This window comes from Haliaeetus albicilla, chromosome 8 (assembly GCF_947461875.1).
Source record: "Haliaeetus albicilla chromosome 8, bHalAlb1.1, whole genome shotgun sequence".
Lineage (NCBI taxonomy): Eukaryota > Metazoa > Chordata > Aves > Accipitriformes > Accipitridae > Haliaeetus > Haliaeetus albicilla.
Window position 1 is genome coordinate 32,166,694 of NC_091490.1, and position 18,094 is coordinate 32,184,787.

General features: G+C 37.3%; 1 protein-coding gene across 4 annotated transcripts in view; it reads right to left on the bottom strand.

Moving 5' to 3' along the window:
• SWT1 (SWT1 RNA endoribonuclease homolog) overlaps positions 1 to 18,094 on the bottom strand; it is a 40,452-nt gene that overhangs the window by 2,982 nt on the left and 19,376 nt on the right. For 3 of the 4 annotated variants that reach the window (XM_069789572.1, XM_069789573.1, XM_069789570.1), the window contains 4 exons: positions 16,647 to 16,775; positions 5,709 to 5,775; positions 4,716 to 4,780; positions 4,093 to 4,359 (listed from right to left, as the gene is read on the bottom strand). In XM_069789572.1, coding sequence (XP_069645673.1) covers positions 4,236 to 4,359; positions 4,716 to 4,780; positions 5,709 to 5,775; positions 16,647 to 16,775 — 385 coding nt within the window. In that variant the 3' untranslated portion in view covers positions 4,093 to 4,235. Of the gene's footprint in view, positions 1 to 4,092; positions 4,360 to 4,715; positions 4,781 to 5,708; positions 5,776 to 16,646; positions 16,776 to 18,094 lie in introns of those variants that run through there. The other variant, XM_069789571.1, reaches the window with a different exon arrangement.

Below are 18,094 nucleotides of genomic sequence, written 5' to 3' on the forward strand. Positions count from 1 at the left end.
CAGTGCTCCTTTTTACTTTTTGCTTGTCATCGTATGATGTAAAGGTAGTTTTAAAAAATAATCGGCATTGAAAGGTCACTTACATCAGCTTTCCTGACAGAATGGGGATTTTGGGAGGTTCAATTCAAGCCGTCTTTCATGTATTTACATATAATGTATTTACACACAAAATAAATCTCTCGACTACACTGATTTATTATTTAGATTTTTGTTTCAAAAGAGGAATCTAAACCTGATTACACAGAAAGCATTCTATAACTTTGGTTTTCCAAAAGATACTTTCTCGAAAGACTATTTAAAAGGTGCTCCTCAAAAAAAAGAGAAAAAAAGCAACGTGAAATTACACAAGTGCAGCCTAAGGGCTACCACACCAGACCAGCCTCTGAAGTTTTTTTTTTTTTCTACTATGCTGAGCATAATTTTACACACAGTATTTTCTTTACGCCTGTATCAATGCAGATCTATATCCAACAGCTAGATTTGTTAGTTTGGGTTTTTTTTCACTTGATCTTCTTTTAATATATATACACATACATTTCTTTTTAATGCAATTCAAACTAAGGGATGCTTTTAAAAGGATATGCACCATGCCCTCCTGGTATTTTTTGCTCTCACAGGTAACAGAAGCTTGGCAGATCAGCCTGACAGAGCGGGAGATGAATTCTATCCCAAAGAGCAGTCTGACTGTATAGTATTTCTCCGGCAATAACCTATAGCACTGGCACAGCTACACTGATGAAAGAACATCCATCCTCCTGATGAACGAGCGCCGTTCAGCAGCTAGAAACTGTGCTTCAACTCAGTTTCGACACTGGTGAGTTAGGCACTGCTGGGCAGCCAGTAGTAAGCACAGGGTGTACTTACTCGGGCTATTGGTCAAGTCTGCGTACAGAACAGGCGTGAACATCGGGACACCTCTGCAGCACAAGTTACAAACCCTCTGCCGCAGTGAGGGCCTTGACAGTTTTCAAGAGTTCTTCAAAACTAGCACAGAAAATTATCTTGTCTGAGACATGAATATTTTATTACCCTTATCTCAATTAAAATTTTCCTTACATCATTCTAGTGGCCACTGAGTAACAGTTAAAACGGTAAATAGTATGATCCTACATGCAGACTTTTATACCCAAGAGCACTGCAACAGGTTAATTCAAATGTAGTTACTGCAGTAACTGGAAATAATGTTAAATGGGTCAAGAGAGCTTGTTTTTGCACCCTGAAAACCACGCTGGTGCATACTGGATTGTGGATAACTTCCACTGAAACATGTGATGCTGGTGTGGGACACCCTGCTGTGCCAGGCTGGCAGAAAGGGACGTACAGGGCACTGAATAGGACTGTCAAGAAACAGGAAAAGGGACAGGGTTTGCAAACCATGCAGTTAGTACTCCCCGAGGGTATCCGCCGGGCTGCCCCGCACTTCATCACCAAGGACTGTGCATCAGGACAATAAAGCAAAGGGTTGCTCCGCGCACACCACGCAGGAAACCCGGCCCCGCGGTCGGTAGGATGGGGGGAGGCACAGGGTGCTCTCCCGGGCGAGCAGGGGAACGCCTGGCCGCAGGGATCAAGCACATTGGGACTGCTGTGCCGGTGCCCATTCCAGACCCGAGGCATCAGCATCTTCCCAGCCCCTGCCCAACACAGTCACCTTCACCTCCTTTGCTAGTTTACTGTAAGGCAGATGCACCAGGGGGAACAGCAAAAAGAGCAGTGTGAAAGTCATGCATAGCTTTCAAGCGATCTACTTAGATGCCCAGGCCTCCAAACAATATATTTTCTTAGTTCAGACAAGATCATAGGCTTGCAAAACAAAGCCTGAATAATTCTTTCTGCCACTTAGCCTTTACATCAAATTGTCATTTACTAAATGATTCAAACTGTTCACTGCTCAGCAGTGAAAATTCAAAAGCCTTAGAAAGTACCGAAGGGGTAACTTTAAGTCTTTGCATTAGCTGCTTGCCATAAAAACTACAGGGACCTCTCTGAAACTCTCTTGCAATCCAGCAACCCTACTGCTTGCAATGCACACTTGAATGGGAAGGGAGGGAGGCAGAAACAAGGGCTTTAACTAAACCTCCCTCAATCTACTTAATTCTTCTGCTGAAGCAACTCAGGACTGTTGTGTGTTCCCACCATTTTGAAGACAAAAAACTTCATTCCAATTACGAAAGATTCACCAGGCTAGGATTTTCATAAACCCGCTTTATCAGGCCTGAAGAATCTGTACCAAGGAAGGAATTAGTGGCAAGGCCTGCCCTCTGCTACCTCTGTATAATCCCATCTCCCCCTCGGCAGGCTACTGCTTTGCCCCCTAACAGCAATGTTAACTGTGACAGGTCTGATTCAGTATACTGGACATTTTTTGTCTCATTACAGGGCTTTGCTCTCACCACATCTCAGTATCTACCCATATAAGGACAGGGAACATGTGGAAGGAAGGGGCGGGGCTCACCCAAAAGGAGAGGTCTTAGGTCAACACTACTCGGATTTAGGAGAGGAAGACTGGAATCTTCTAGGCGACTAGCAGGCAAGTTCAGAAAACATTTAAAAAAAGTCACGTAAGAGTTTCTGACAGAAAAACTTATTTTGTGAATTCGTTGAAGATGCAAAAAATTGTTACAGTGGATCTCTGGGGCAGAGTCAGTCTTTTTGTTCCATTTATATCCTAAAGATTTGGACCCTAGTCCTTGGCTGGCATCTCCTAAATGCTACTGTGATACCACAGCCTATAGTACCACTTAGGGACACGAAAGCAGTGAGAATTGTGCATGTAGCTTTGGCTACTTAGCTCCAAGTAGTTCTTTCCCTTCTCCAGATAAGGAGAAACCCTTTGGATCAATAATTTCAAGATGAGAGCATTTTTGGTGTGTCCTAGAAAAGGAACAGTCAGAGTACAAATATTCTAGACAGAAATTTATCTCCCAAAGAATTCAGAGGCAAGGTTGAAGTAAAAACATTCGCTGGTGATTGAAGCAAGGGGAGACACTTTGTTCAGCATGTTTCTGCCAAAGCACAAGTAATTCAGCCTGTCTTAAAGCAGTCTCCTTTCCTGTGCCTTTGCTCATGGAACATCTCTTTTTAATTGAGTGCTTTTAAAACCTCATTTAGCATCTCTGCTTTATTGGGAAGAGTCATTTTATTTCACTTCTGTAATACCAGGTAGTTTCATTGCTTTAATAACTGTGAACAACAATTAGACATAAGTAGTACTTCGAAAATCTGTGGACTGAATTTATAGCAACAGATCTTAATCTTTGCTTCACTTGCTTTATATGTTTTCAAAGGACTTGACTTATATGTAACAAAAATGTCACCCTCACCCTGAACCACTCATCCAGAAAATCAAAGTTCTCATGAAAACGTTTGTTTTCACCATGAAATCTACTGTGGCACACAGAATTCAACAGTGGTCCAAGTTTTCAGGCTTTCTGATAAAATACGGACCTAGGGACATCTTTCAAACTCCAGGAAACTGCAGTTCCCTTGCTACCCTTATCACAATACCAAAGGCTGTATGTATGCTGTAGATTTTATACAGACAATGATGGAGATGTCCACAAATGTTTGAAAATTTGAGAACTACACAAGTGCTGGTCACTAACTCAAGACAGATAAGCTTCTAAACTACTCTCCTCTACTGATACATAGATTGAATCCCTCCCTTCATAACTTTTCTCCCCTGACCTAGCAATTTACACTTTCAAATTCACAGAAGATTTAGGAAATCAGTATCAATTCAGGCAAAGGAAAGCTTTCTAGGATAATTTGCCTACTCAGATTAAAATAATCTGCAAGCCTTTTACACAGCTGATGGAACCATTCTTCATATCCTGGCAAGTTACAGCTAAATCATACCCATAGAACAGCAACATCAAAGAAAATATTTACCTGTCTTCTATTATCCACTCAAGATTTACTAAAAAAAACCAACAGCATTTTAAAAACCTCACAAAAAACCTGGATTTACAAGCCCTCAACTACACAAGTTCAGAAAGAAACCTTTAATGAGCCAGAAACTTTACCATAAAGAAAGAGCTGTAAGGCTTGCATGACATTCATTTTCAAATTAATGTTTCCAAGGCCTTTAACTCAGCTGTACAACAGAACATTTATTTTCCTGGGACTGAACTGTAAAAAAGCCTCCTAAAATGGAAACAAGTACTTGGAATCTTCCATTTGTTTCTCCTTTTTTTCTAACTGTACTTACAAATGGCTTAATAATATACAGTGGCTTAATTTATGACTTCAGTAATGATGGCCACAATGTAGCACAGCAACTGCAGATATGCCCAGTTTTCATGGTACAGTAGTTCAATCACTTGAATCACCTTGAGATTTGCAGGTTTTTCCCCCCTGCTGATTTAAGCAAAGTTCTCATAATAACCAGTTCTGTTACAAGAAATACCTCACCAAAACAGAATTTCAGTTATAATCAAATTCATTTAAATGCAGTCTCATGCTCAAACCTTACAATGAATGCTGACCTATACTGGCTCATCTCTAATTTAATTTCTGTCCTCTCCTACTCTGTAGGAGGTCATTAAAAAAAAAACGAAAAAAAGAAAACATCCCCACTCATCTTCCATATGCCCCTCCTACATATGGCAATTTTTTACTTATCCAAGCGATTTCTCTTATGGTACTTTGGTTAATAGACTACATGCTAAAACGCTGTCTCAAAACCCATCTGAGGTGGTCAGTAAATGGCTTACCGATATATCTCTTGTGAAACACACTGATAAAGCTCCTCAGCAGTGAATTTTATACTGTTATTTATCTAAAACAAAGAACAAAGAATTAACATAATAATTTACCAAGTATCACAAATTGATTAAAATTATATAGCTGGTATAACAGATATGGTTAATGTATTAACCATAATGTATTAAAGTATTACCTAACAGGCTCTCAAGTTGAGAAAGTACATAAGAAAGTCATGCCATGTATTATAAAATCAAATATTACAAACTAATAATCACGACTGTGTCTAAAGGGAGTGATAGATATCACTCCAGCTCTATTTTGTAACAATTTCTGGACAAATCTGAGAGACCTTAAATAATTCTTCCTCCCCTCTTAATTTACCCTATAGTTCTATCGCAAATGAAGTTCTGACTCATGTTAATTCTGTAAATACATGTACAGGCCCAAAACCCAAATATATTTCCCTGTATAGGAGAGGACAGCAAATTTGAAATACATAATATACTAAAAGGAAAAATACCTCTCTTCTACTGCAAACATTCATTTCAATTTCAAGTCTTAAAATCTTTCAGCCCAAATTAGTTAAAACTTCATGAATAACTGGTAATTTCAATTTATCTTTTTTTCTCTGAACTACAGCCAATATTCTCCATAGAGGTCCCTAATGCAATGTACTCTCTCTCTCTTCTTAAAATGACTAGGTTAGGCTGTTTTGGTGACTTCAGCTTCAAGGCTTTTTACTCTTAACAGCGAGTCATTCACAACAAATGAGTGCTCAGGAAGTCACGCAAGCAACTCAAATACCAGTAGCGATTCAAATAACTTTTGGTAGGTGCCAACCAAAAATATCTTTTTATGTCCAACACCTAATAATTAAGAGCAAACCTTCAAAATTCTAGCTTAGTGGAAACACAATGATGAGACAGCTAACCCCATAACTACTTTAAATAAAAAACTGTAACCGAAGTGTATCTGAGAAAACATTAAAGAAAACTTCATACCTCGTTGCTTATGAGGAAGTTATAGAGGGTCCAAATATCTTGGAAACTACTGGTTGGGGTCAAAATTCTGAAAAAGAAAAGTTTGGGGATTTTTTTTAAGCAAGTATAAAAAGATTCCATGGAAGAGTTAAAAAAATAGCCAGAAATGCTTAACGGAAAAAAAAAAAAATCTAATTACTTTCTTTAAACAAAAAGGAAATTCTGATCTTTGAAGAATTTTCCCTTCCACCCATCCCCTTCCACTCTTCTAAAAGAACTAAATGAGCTTATTATTTCTGTAAGGACTTTCTATGAAGGTTTTTCCTCATTAAAAATTCAACTGATGTTTTTATGAGCGATTTCTCTATACAGATGGGAAGAAAACCAGCAATAATTAAAAGCCTTTTGTTTCACATAAGCAAAGCCTGCTGTATTAATGTGGAGCAACAGAAAAGTGACATGCAATACAAAACTTTCCCACACCAGCTAAAGCTTTAACTCATTCCCTCCAGTATTCTAATGTACAGCTCAAATGCTAAAATTTACATACCATTTTTGCTACTTCTAATAATAACCAATTCCCACCCAATACTGAGAAGTGAAAATGAGATTTGACAGCTGAAGAGAGCTGTCTTTATGAAGCACCTAGTATCACATGAAATACTGGTATTTTATTTAGCCACGAATGCACATGGCAGCCAGCAGCATTCCAGCCTTTCCCAAAATCTAGTCCTTGTTCACCACATTTCAAGCAGAGATACTGCCTGCAGAAGAAAGCATCGGCTTTGGTCTCTCCATAAGGTGTTGGGAAGTTCTGACTGATGAACACCCTTTTCCACTAGGCTCCAAAAATGATCCAATAAGGAAGTGATTCTCAAAAATTAATTATCCTAATCTATTTGAGCAGATATAAATCAGTTATACCTCAGTGTAACTTTATTTGCATTCACTAGGAAAAAAATAGAACCCTCTTACACATTACAAAATGTACATTGAAGTCTACATTAAAAAAAAAGCAACACTTTACATCTCTTAAGAAATACTGATAAAATTCTGCCTTAAGTTTTAAGGATGTAAATAATGATTGAGAAAATTACTGGATTTGGAAAAAAAAACTGAACAAAATCTTCTTTTTGGGAAGCTCTATTTATTTTCCCACGGGAAAGTGCCCAAATTCTCCTCTCGCTCCCCTTACAAGCTGTAAGCCTTTATAAATGAATTAATTAGGAATTGAGAAAAAAACCAGAAACTAACAGAATAAGTGAAAAATCCTTGTTAAAAAAGACACTGTATTTTAAGCAGGCTGGAAGATAGTGACACACCACAGGATTTATCATAACTAGTAAGTCCGCTGCTTATTTTCATTATGATTTTACATAGAAATTATCACTGTTAGAAAAATTAGTCACACATTTTCTTTCCCTCTTTGTAAGAAGATGTACCCAGAGTTTTTTTCTTAAGCACTTAACCTGCCAACTAAAAGTCAGCAAGAGAACCAATTGGCTAGTTTTCCTAAAAATACCTCGAAGAGTTCAACTGCTACCTCAGCGAGAAAGCTATCAGGTTTGACAGCGTAAAACCCCAGCAGAGACAATTTGGCAAACATCCTTGGAAACGCTGGGAATCTTGGCAGTTTGGACTGCATTGCAGCTAAGATTCCCACCGACCAGCTCCATGTAGCCATTAGCCAGCAACCCTGTCTGCATGGGACAATACATGAGCTTTGGCTATCACATCGGTCATCTGCAACATAAATAAATGAGTTTACCCAAGCCTGGGAAAGCGTGATTTCTATTGCTGATGATTTTTGTACCACTCTGCCTTCTATTTCATGCAAAAAGGAGGAAAGCTTGCATGTTTGTTTTCATAAAACTGAATGCAGAACCGTACAAAACATAAAAAGCAAGATATTGCTAATAACTTCACCTGAAGGCCATTATATGTTGCTACACAGTATGTTGGGGCAAAATACTTTCATCGCTATATTTCTCCTGCTGTGCCAAGGACACATATGCAAGGGTATTGGATAAGTAAGACTGCTGCCACAGGTGAACTGCCAGTGGGAAAGCCAGCCAGGTAAGCTTTCTATAGGAAGGAGGGAGGGTGGGGGGAAAGGGCAGCTGGTGAGAGAAAGACCTGTATTAATTATGGGCTTCTGGATTTTGTGGAAGAAAAATGTATGTACAAGCTAGGAAAAGGTGAAGGAAGAGACTGAGAGCAGAGCGGAAGGCACGATTAAATGGTGCTGCCTTTCCCTTTGACTAGGCAGCATCTCCACATGGCTGTTTCTGCCCGTCTGACTTCTAACTTCCCAGGGCAGAGAATTGGCTAGAAACTTCAAGTTTCGCTCCGTCATTCTTAGCAAGGCTACATTTAAAGAAAACCGGTTTGAAAGTCATTTTCGAAGCAACATTAGCCTGTAATTCCAAGGTCATTTTTAGACCCCTGGTTTCACACAGATCTTTAATCATACCATGAGTATGCAAGCAGCCAACATGTCACCCACATTTCCTTTCCCCTAGAAAACCTAACACCACGAAAGCACCAGCATCGCATACACTGTATTTGATCTTTTCTCACCAAAGGGAGCGCTTTTCAATGATTACTAGAGAATCTGAATCTTGACACCAGTTAGGATGCTGCAGACTTAAAAATTATTCCATTGATGTTTCTCAGACTATGCACTTTAGGCACTCAATAAGGTAACCCTCACCACTCTTTGTATTCGTTTCTTGTCAGGACATCAAATTGGAAAACGTACTTATTTTTGCCCTGGTGACCAGAGTGTACTAGCAAACAGCTAACATTATTGGTTTAGCTCACCATAAGTTACCAGACCTCAGTACATCCAAACCTCAGCTTGTACATCCATCAAGTGGATGTACAAACCAGCTGTGCTTCCGGTTCTTTGGAAAAAAAACCAAAGTAGATTGTGTAAATAAGCATACAAGTAAATTTCTGTTAAATCCTGTAACTTATTTTACGGCATTTGCTTGGATTATGACAACAATTGCTTCTGGGTTTATAACATGCAATGAGAAGTCTGACATTTGGCTCAAAGTTTTACAATATCTTCAAATAAATAAAATTTGTTGTTTTCAGGGAAGAACCATTGCTACACATGGAGTATACTGAAAAGAAGTTGGTGAGAGAGGAGCTTGCACTGTAAGTACCCCCACAAATTCTTAACAGGTCAGCATTCATAAAACATGCTTATTGCTGTTTTCAACTAAATAGGAACTGGAATACAAGCTCCAGTCTTGCAATATGTTTTTCTGTAGAAAACTGTAACACATTGTGTACTGGTTTTAATAATTTTATGTTCCTTTCATCTCCTGTAGCCACCATTCTGTGTTACATAAAATAGAAATTTTAAGAGAAGATGTACATTGGGAAGTCTAGACAGGTTTATACGCACATCGAGTCTGCCTCTATTAATTCATTAAATCAAGTTGATCTTGTTTTCACCAAAGTTTCTCAGTAGAAAAAAAGTCTGCCTCAGCTATAAAACTATGTCTAGAGAATGTCCTCTAAATTAATAATACATGAAGCAAATGGGCTCTTATGTAAAACCCTTCTAACGAGAAATCTGAATCTCAGTATTGTGACCACTGCAATATTAACCACTGCTTTTTCTTCTCTCTCAACATGACATCAAAGGGATTTCAAAAACAGAGGGTGGAAATCCACTGAATCACTTTGCCTCTCCTATCACCACAGCCATGCAAAACCAAACTACAAGTGACCCCACGTCATGTACTTCCAACTTTTAATTAATCCAAAGATCATGCTCTGAGCAGGTGTTGGCAAGGATGCTGGGTGATGTGAAAGCTGGGATTATCACTAAAAGGCAATTCGTTGATCAAGCTAAAATCTATAGTACGGTCCTATGCAGTTTTCTGAAAATATTTAGTACATGAGGTAGAGAACAGCATGTCACAGAAAGACACATAAAGTGACTATGGGTATCAGCTACAAAATGGAGGTTAGGTGTTGTTCTGGGGGCAGAAGGGAGAAAGGAGAGTCAGACTTAATGATTTCTATCTCATAAGCAACAGGGCTTCCCAAACCACTCAGAACATTTCTTTACCTACTGTCTTGTCACTCATCTGATGCCAAATGCATGCACAGAGTGTAAGACACGATAAGCAAAAATGGAAATGGATAGGAAATAGCTCATGACGTGGTTCCTCACTTGTGCTTAGAGAAGACCTGGGAAACAAGCAAAGCCTATTTGGAAAGGATCAGAAAATTAACTTACCAAATAGAAGGAAAAGAAAAACAATCGACAAGACAATCTGGCAGTGAAAGCAGGTCAGCCTGCCAGCTGCTCACAAACACTAAAAAAAAAACCTGGGCAGCAACAAGTAAAGCATATGGATAAAAGTCATATGAGACTACGTGGTAATCACTCTCGAATCTGGCCAAACCTCTGTACCTCAGTATTTGTCACACTGAGCCATCCTCTTTAACAGTTCTATGTAATTGCCTGTGGCATAAGACTGATAAGACTGTCATAAAGCATTAAGCAATACAATAAATCCATGCGGTTAATCAAAAAGGCATATGACTTAATTGTATTAAAGTCAACTTAAGCCATTAAAAGCCCCATTTAACCTCACTGTCAAAATATCAGTGAAGCAAAAAAGATGAGAAACAGAAAAACAAAACTTCTATGCAGCTTGTTAACAATTCCTCATTACACTGCACTGCAATAAGGTAGTCAAACTGGTGTTACAATGATCAACACATGCCAAGGTTTTGTTCAACATCAACCTATTGGGAAATTAAGGGGATTTTTCCCCAAAGTCAAGCTCATGCTTTCTTCTATTGTAGAAGTACTTCAGATGTCAGATCCTAGTGCTGCTTTGTCTAGATGCCTATTCTCTAGCTTTAAAAGGCCAGAAAGGACCATGGCTTTTACAACACTAACTCATTTATTCAAACTGTTCTGCTTTTTAGACTAGTTTAAAATCAACAAGGCTTAAGCAGCTGCCACAGCATCACCTCTGCCCTGCACCTTGTTAAGCACTGGCCAATTTCAGCTGTATTTGACACAGGTCTTGAAACTTTTTAATTTATTACAGCTTTCATTAAAATAGGCAGAAGGCTAAAGGACAAATTTGGACCCTGGCAGCAGAAAAGGCTGTAGGTAAGTTCAAATGTAACAGGAGATGGCAAAGAATCCATGTAGGACAGGAAACGCTAGAACTAGGAGAAAACCTTTTGTCAGATACTGCACATTTTCAACTGTATCAGACATGCTAATTAAACTAAAGGCTACAATACTACAAAAAAGATGAGCTCTGGAAATGCTGATGTGAAGTGGTTGTTTTCCTAGTAACCAAGGGGATGTTTCCACATTAGTGCTGACCCCTGGGGAGGGACATTTCCACATACAACGCCTCTCCGCAAAATGCCTTACAGCTCATCCAACCGCAGTCCTGCTCTCAGCTGTGCCAACCTATATGCGGTCAAAACACACCGTGGAGGACGTTATAAATCCTCCACTTGCTCACAATTGGTGAGTTACGCAAATTACGTTACACACCTTGTTCAGAAGTTGGAAGACAGCTGATAGATAGCAGTGTTAGCTGGATCTGCCACCAAGAAACGGAAGAGGGAACCATGCCCCATGTAGTATAATGTTTAAATGTGGTATTTGCAATACCCATTTCTCCTTCATAGTAAATTCTGTTTACCTTGGAAAGCCGCACAAAGCCCAGCACTCTGAGGCTGAAATTTACATTTAAAGTAATTTAACTGTTTTCCTTTAGTGGTTCAAGAACATTTCAGGTTTCACCTAAATAAATAAAAAAATAAAAATCAAACAGCTAGTGATAGGAAAGTCTGATACTTTTTGAACTGGGAGTTAATCTCCATTTTATTTCCAGAAGGAGACTGCATGCAGAGGAAGATTAAAAGGTCAGCTCTTAATCTAGAGACTTTATGATAGAAATTACTAAATGCCATGGCAGTCTAAGGGAAGGAAGACAATTTTCTAACTAGACACCAAGAAAAAGAAATCTCAATTCCTCCATTGACCAACTGAATAAACAAAGAGTGAACAGCTTCTCTACAGCTGTAGAATTCTGTTTTTAAATTAGTAAAACTGTAGAACTAGTTTAAAATCATTTAATCCCAAAATATTAAATTTAGTGATCAGTTTTGATACAGTAACGCTTTCGTGCACTACTGAGATCTTAAAAAAATTATACTTTTAATTTACAAATGTTTATGGAGTCCTTGTCTAAATCAGTGCTTTCCAAACAAACAAAATCATTGCGAATTTGAGAGAAATTCCATTCAGATAAAATATTAGAAAAGTAGAATTCAGGTTCCTTACTGCAGTAAGTAACAGATAAGTATTTTTACAGCTGACGCTATGTTAGTATAAATATTTATGAGTATTGTATCTAAGAGTATAAGCTCTAAATTGTGAGTGATTTTAAAGTTGGCATGTGAACAGAACAATTATTTCTTTGCTAACACATGAAAAAAAAAATCAAACTAGAAATAACTGTATCAATTCACCACAGACTAAACTTTTTCTTTTTTGTTAACAAGGATTTCTTATCTAAAAGTAACTTGGGCAGGGAACATGAAGACATGTAAAATTCTCTAGAGGTGCATACAAACCTTTGAATCAGAAGTTATATTCAGCCAAGGGAAAAACATTGGCTAATGTAAACCCCTACAGATACATTTAAACACTGCCGCTGAACCCTTTGAAAGGGTAAGAAAGCTATCTGTATCCAGTATTCCAGTCAGTATGTTAATGGGAAGATTTAATAGCAACAAGACACAAAATATGCTTCAGATGACTGATCATGAAAACCTACAAGTACTTCCAGCATTCTAGTGGTGTTGGTGCATACATTAATTTCAACAGGTTAAGAAACACATCCTGCATGCAGAAAGCCAAGAGAAGTTATGATGTAACTTAAGTATAGAGTCAAATATATCTCAAGTATATATACTCCCCCGGCAGCAATACCTGGCAAGGCATTCTGCACTTTTTAGAACAAGACCTGCAAGAGTTAATTATCTGTGGTAAGTACTTAAACCTCTCTTCCCTCCAAAGATGAAACATCTTCCAGGAGAATGAGTGGAAGAACTTCTGCAAGTGATGAAAAATTTGGCAAAAACTTGAAAACCCCGAGTTGTAGAAAATACTTCTGTTGCCTCAAAGAGCTACTTGAAAACCAAGAAATAAATTTAAAGATTTTTGAAGATAATTATTTTATTTTAAAGATTTAAGAGACCTTAAATTAGGTCCCCTAATTAACTGGTTCCAAATAATACCCAACCCAAATAACACACATCATAAATACAAATATAAACCACCACTGAAAACAGTCAGAAATACTATTCAATCCAAAATTATTTAAAAACATGTCATGGTTTTAGAATTTTAATTGAAGTATAAATTTCTGAGGTTTAATAATCTTTGTTCATTGCTAGTCAATAAACATACATAATAACTTCTGTGGACAAAAGTGGAAAGGAGGTATTTCATGCTCACTTTTTGAGTAAATCTCAAGAACATACTGATATAACAATAGCTGCAAGGATCAACTATATTTGATGAGACAACTAACACATACTTGTTTAAATACATTCCTGCTGCCAAAAGAAGGAGGTAGGTTATCCACAGTTGCTAAACATACTAGTTACCATCTTCATTTTAGAGCTGAAGTACTGTAAAACATTTATGGCATGCAGTATTTTGCAGTATAAATACCATTCTGCTACCAAAGTTGTTACAGGAAGAAGCAAAGATAAAATTAAAAATCTGTATGGTATGACAGAAGTTACAAAAACAAGGTAAGATGCAAAAAGCTGTTAATAAGACCTCTTCCATGAAACAGCTCCCCTTTTTTTTTTCTTTTTTAGTATCTATATTGTCATAAACATATTCTGGTCATCAAGTCCAAACAGCTGCAGTAGTGTCACTAGTAATTTTTTTTTATTATTTTTTTTTTTTAATGAGGAAGGGTATCATTATACATGTTTATCTCAAGAAGTGGTATTGTGCTTTTCTGATTGTTTTTAACAATCTGAAAATCTGAACTTTTAATGCAGTTGAACTTTCAATATAACTTCTTTGTAAAACTTTCAAACTTTCACAAGACAGTTTCTCTCTTCTTTGTTCTAGACAGCAAGGAATACAAGGTAACCCAGAAAACACTTGTATTTTATCACTAAAAGCTGTATTACCTCCAAATATTCAAGCTAGAACTTTTTCACTACTTTTTCTCCAGATGCCTCCTTTTCTGCAATCACACTATTAGATATTAACTGTAAGTCACTGAAAGGAATTTTTTCAAAAATCAAGAAAATTAAATATACTCCGAGTTCAGTTTTAGAAAGGGTGAGCGACCTAGGCAAAATAAGCCGCCTTCTTGCTTTTGAAAACTTCAGGCTTTTTGTTTTAATACTCTGTAATATAAATAAACCTACAATGATTCATAAATATGGCTTCTGACTCTCTTTGGAAAACCTACACGGAGTTCTCAAACTAACTGAAATACCTGCACTCAAGACTAAAACAGCCAAGTACATGTTATAGTCTCTCTGAATTTCTTGCTCCACGATGCCCTCTACTGCAAACCTGCAGAACAAACTCAGAGCAGGCATTTCCAAATGCAACCGTGGAGGAAAATTACTCCACTTCAAAAATCATCCTGGATGCACAAATAGTGTATTTCAGTTTAGTGGTGAAAAAGAAAATTCTAAAAAGTATGAAAGGAAATTTTAAAGCCATTTCATCAATGTTACTGAGTGTCATAGTAATCACGTGGAACAGAAAATAGCCTCTCCATTTCAAATAAAGTCAAATGACAGAATCCTGTTTATCTTTGCTCCAGATATTCTAATGGCTCTAATCAAGAAAGTACATCTTTTGTATAAAATAGATTTCACCGATATAGTTAGACCTTTGTATTTTTACAGAGCTCTCCCATAAGGGGAAATATGGGAGGTAAGTAGCTTTCAGTAAAATAAAAAATGTCTTTTGTTATCACCACACAAAGTTTTAATGAAACACCTCTGTAACACTGAAATAATGATCTTCAAGCACCATATTCCCATTAAATCTCATCCACCACACATATAAACTGATACCACAGGATTTCTTGCAAGATCTTTAGGACTGGAATGAAAAGAACCAAGTTTAGCAGTAACCTGCTTTATTAAAACAATTTCTTTAGAGAAAAAAAACCAATCACTCAGCAATGAAAATTAATCAATTACCACCAAGCTGCTCTAGCTCACATTTCTACCCATATTCTTCTGTTTCTACTTTCATATTTAGACTGTTTATCTTTGACAGAAAGACAACAATTCTTTGAATGGATTTATCCCACTATTTGTGTGCCATACAGAAAAAAATCAGACCTAGAACTTAGGCTATAATACTACTGGTGCAGGGATGGTCGTTTACGCTCATGTGAACACACTACTTCACATGAGTGTACCCTGAAGCTTGTTTGGGACTTACAGAATATATATTTTACTGAAACACTTCAATTAAAGAAATATTCTTTTGACCATAATGAAAAAAAAAGGCAATAAAAACTTATTTGGGAGTGGTGACAAGTGAAGCAAATGTTTACATGATTCTGTAATAATTTTTATTGAAAAAAAGAAATACTCTTGCAGTTACAGATGAAAACTAGCTTAAGTCCTAACTGACAGAGCTCCAGATCCCTGCTCCAGACTTTTGAAGTGCCTTGACAGGTCAGACCTCACGCTTTACAACTGGGATAACCATACGTCCATACTTTGCTGGACTGTTGTGATAACTATAGCATAAGGACTGTGAACCTTCAGCTAAGATTGTAATGAACATCACTAAATACTGACAATGCAAGTTTAAAAGCTCAAGACTATGGTAGAATGATAAAAAAAAAAAACCTTGAAAAAAAATCTGCTTATTAGATAATCTCTAACAAAGCTGTATCGGTCTAGAGTAGAAACGTAATATAGCTCAACATCTACTTAAAAGGCAGATTGTTGATGCACATCGTAAGCCAAATTGTTTGGATGCACCTATTTCACAGTTTTCTAATCCATTTGCATTGTTACTATGCTCAAAAAGTGTGTGAAGTGGTGTCCTTTTCCCAAATCAAATGCTCCAGCCACTCAGATTCACAGCCTGTTACACTTTAGTGCTCACAGCAGTTACTGGAACTTTAACTACAATTACAAACCAGTTCCTACAAACACTCTTTAAAGTCAATGGGAAACTGAGGAATCCCACAATCTAAAGCATTCTTCTGTGGCTGTTCCTGCTGGTGAATAAACTTCATTGCTATAAAAAAAGGACTAAGCTAAGACTACACAGGAGATACCTTATTCTTTCTGAAGCTTCATTTTCATTATTCTGCACTCTTTAAAAAAAGGGAGGAGGAAGACAGAAGGAATATTATCCTTCCTAAACTGAGAGTCCAGCTGATTGATTGTCATTGTTACTGCTGCAATATAGCTTTTGACTCATGAAGGATACTCTAAAACTGGTAACAGCAAAGTCCCCAAACTTTATGTCCTCTACTATATCGGAAATTTGCCCTAATTCCAGTGGGCCTCACATTTGAAAAACAAATGTTCTGAATTATTCAAAGTTCTTGCCATCAGAGCTATGTATTAGTTAATCATGTCATAGCTCCAGTTACACTCTGAACAGAGGCAAGTGGCTTGTCACCAAATACTGGAAAACAAGTCCCAAGTCATAAAGGAGAAAGCTCACTACAAGAGATCTGAATGTCTGCAACAGTTTCTTATTCTTTTGCTACCAAGAAATGGTTCTAGGTAGCCTTGATACCAAGATTTTTACTGAAAATCATGTAACTAAGCACATATAACAAATTTAGTTTGGCATCAAAAGATTTCAGCAACTTCTATGACTTTAGGTGGCTGTTACTATCACTAGCTTTTAAGACTAGCTTAAATGCTTACCTACGAATTCCTTCACGGATATCGTTCACAGCTGCCAACAGTTTCTGCAAACCTAAAAAAGCTTCTTCAAACGAAGACTTTGCAGTCACAGTTACTGTGTTGGGGTCCAACTTTTGGAAAATTTCAATACTAGTATTAAAAAGAAACAAAGAAGAGACATTGAAGAACAATTAATAAAAAATGCTCAAAATTCAGAGAAACCGGTATCCATTGTATTTTGACTATTAAAAAAACGAAGGTCAAATGTAAATCTATACTAAAACCATGTTATCTAAAATAGTCTTAGAATAAATGGTAGAAAGACCATGCCCTACAATTGTACTTATCTGTGTAAAATTTTCCTTGATGACTGTATTCTATAACAGTATTTTACCTTTGACTTAAAATAGATTTATCATTAAACTTCACTTGAGAATGAAACAGTCTCTTGATGCATGACCTGAGTACACCTGAGTAAGCCTCTTTTAGAAGAGAATTGTTAGGTTAAAGTAGCCAAGTAAAGTGATTTCCATCAATTTTCCAAGCAGTTTCATTTTCCAGATTTACTGAAATGGGCTTGACACCTTCCCTGCAATGGCTGTGTTGGGACGATACGCTGCAGTACACTCATGAAGAACTATCCCCACACGTGCGAGGGAAGTAGTATATTCTTGACATGAGCAAGAAGAGTGTGAAGTGACCCTTGATTCTAAACTCTTACCCTCTTTTCACAGCATGGTCCTTAACAGGTGCCAAGAGCCAACAGTTCAGCTGCATTTTCATTATAAAGTGGTACACTTGAAAGAGTTTTTCCTCAATGCCTACGTGAAACCTTCAAGTTCACAATTACTATCCCAGTAAGAGAACACACTGAGACTGGTCCCTGGTGCACATCCTCAGCTGACCTGAACACCACACCAAGCCAACTCCTGAACAGCTTCAATTCAGATTAATCTGCACTGCGGTAGAGCCAAGAGGAGTATGCCAGTGTAGAAATGGCATTGGTAGAGTTATTATCACTGCTTATTAGGTGAGTCCTTAACAGACCCCCAAAAATGGAGTTCCTTTGTGCTTGACGTAACTCAAGAGTCCCTCCTTTGAAAAGATTTCAGATTCAGACTACAAAAAGAAAACACAGTATCTATTCAGATTTTCTGACAGCATCCAAAAGTATGGGATCTCAGTGATTTTCAAGCAGATTTTTCAAAAATAACCAAAATAAAAACAATGGTAAAACATCTAGATGGAGGGGGGGTTAATTTCCTGCATTTTTGAGTTTATATGAGAAAGGAAATTCATCACTAGATTCTTCATGTGGATTTTATAGAGTGAAGGATTTTGCTTAATAAGAAAACTTATTATATTTCAAATTGAAATTGATTAAAGTTTAAAAAAAAAAAGTAAACAGTTTTGCATAAACCAGTATACATCCACAGGATTTGGAAAGAAAATAATCACAAGAAAACTTA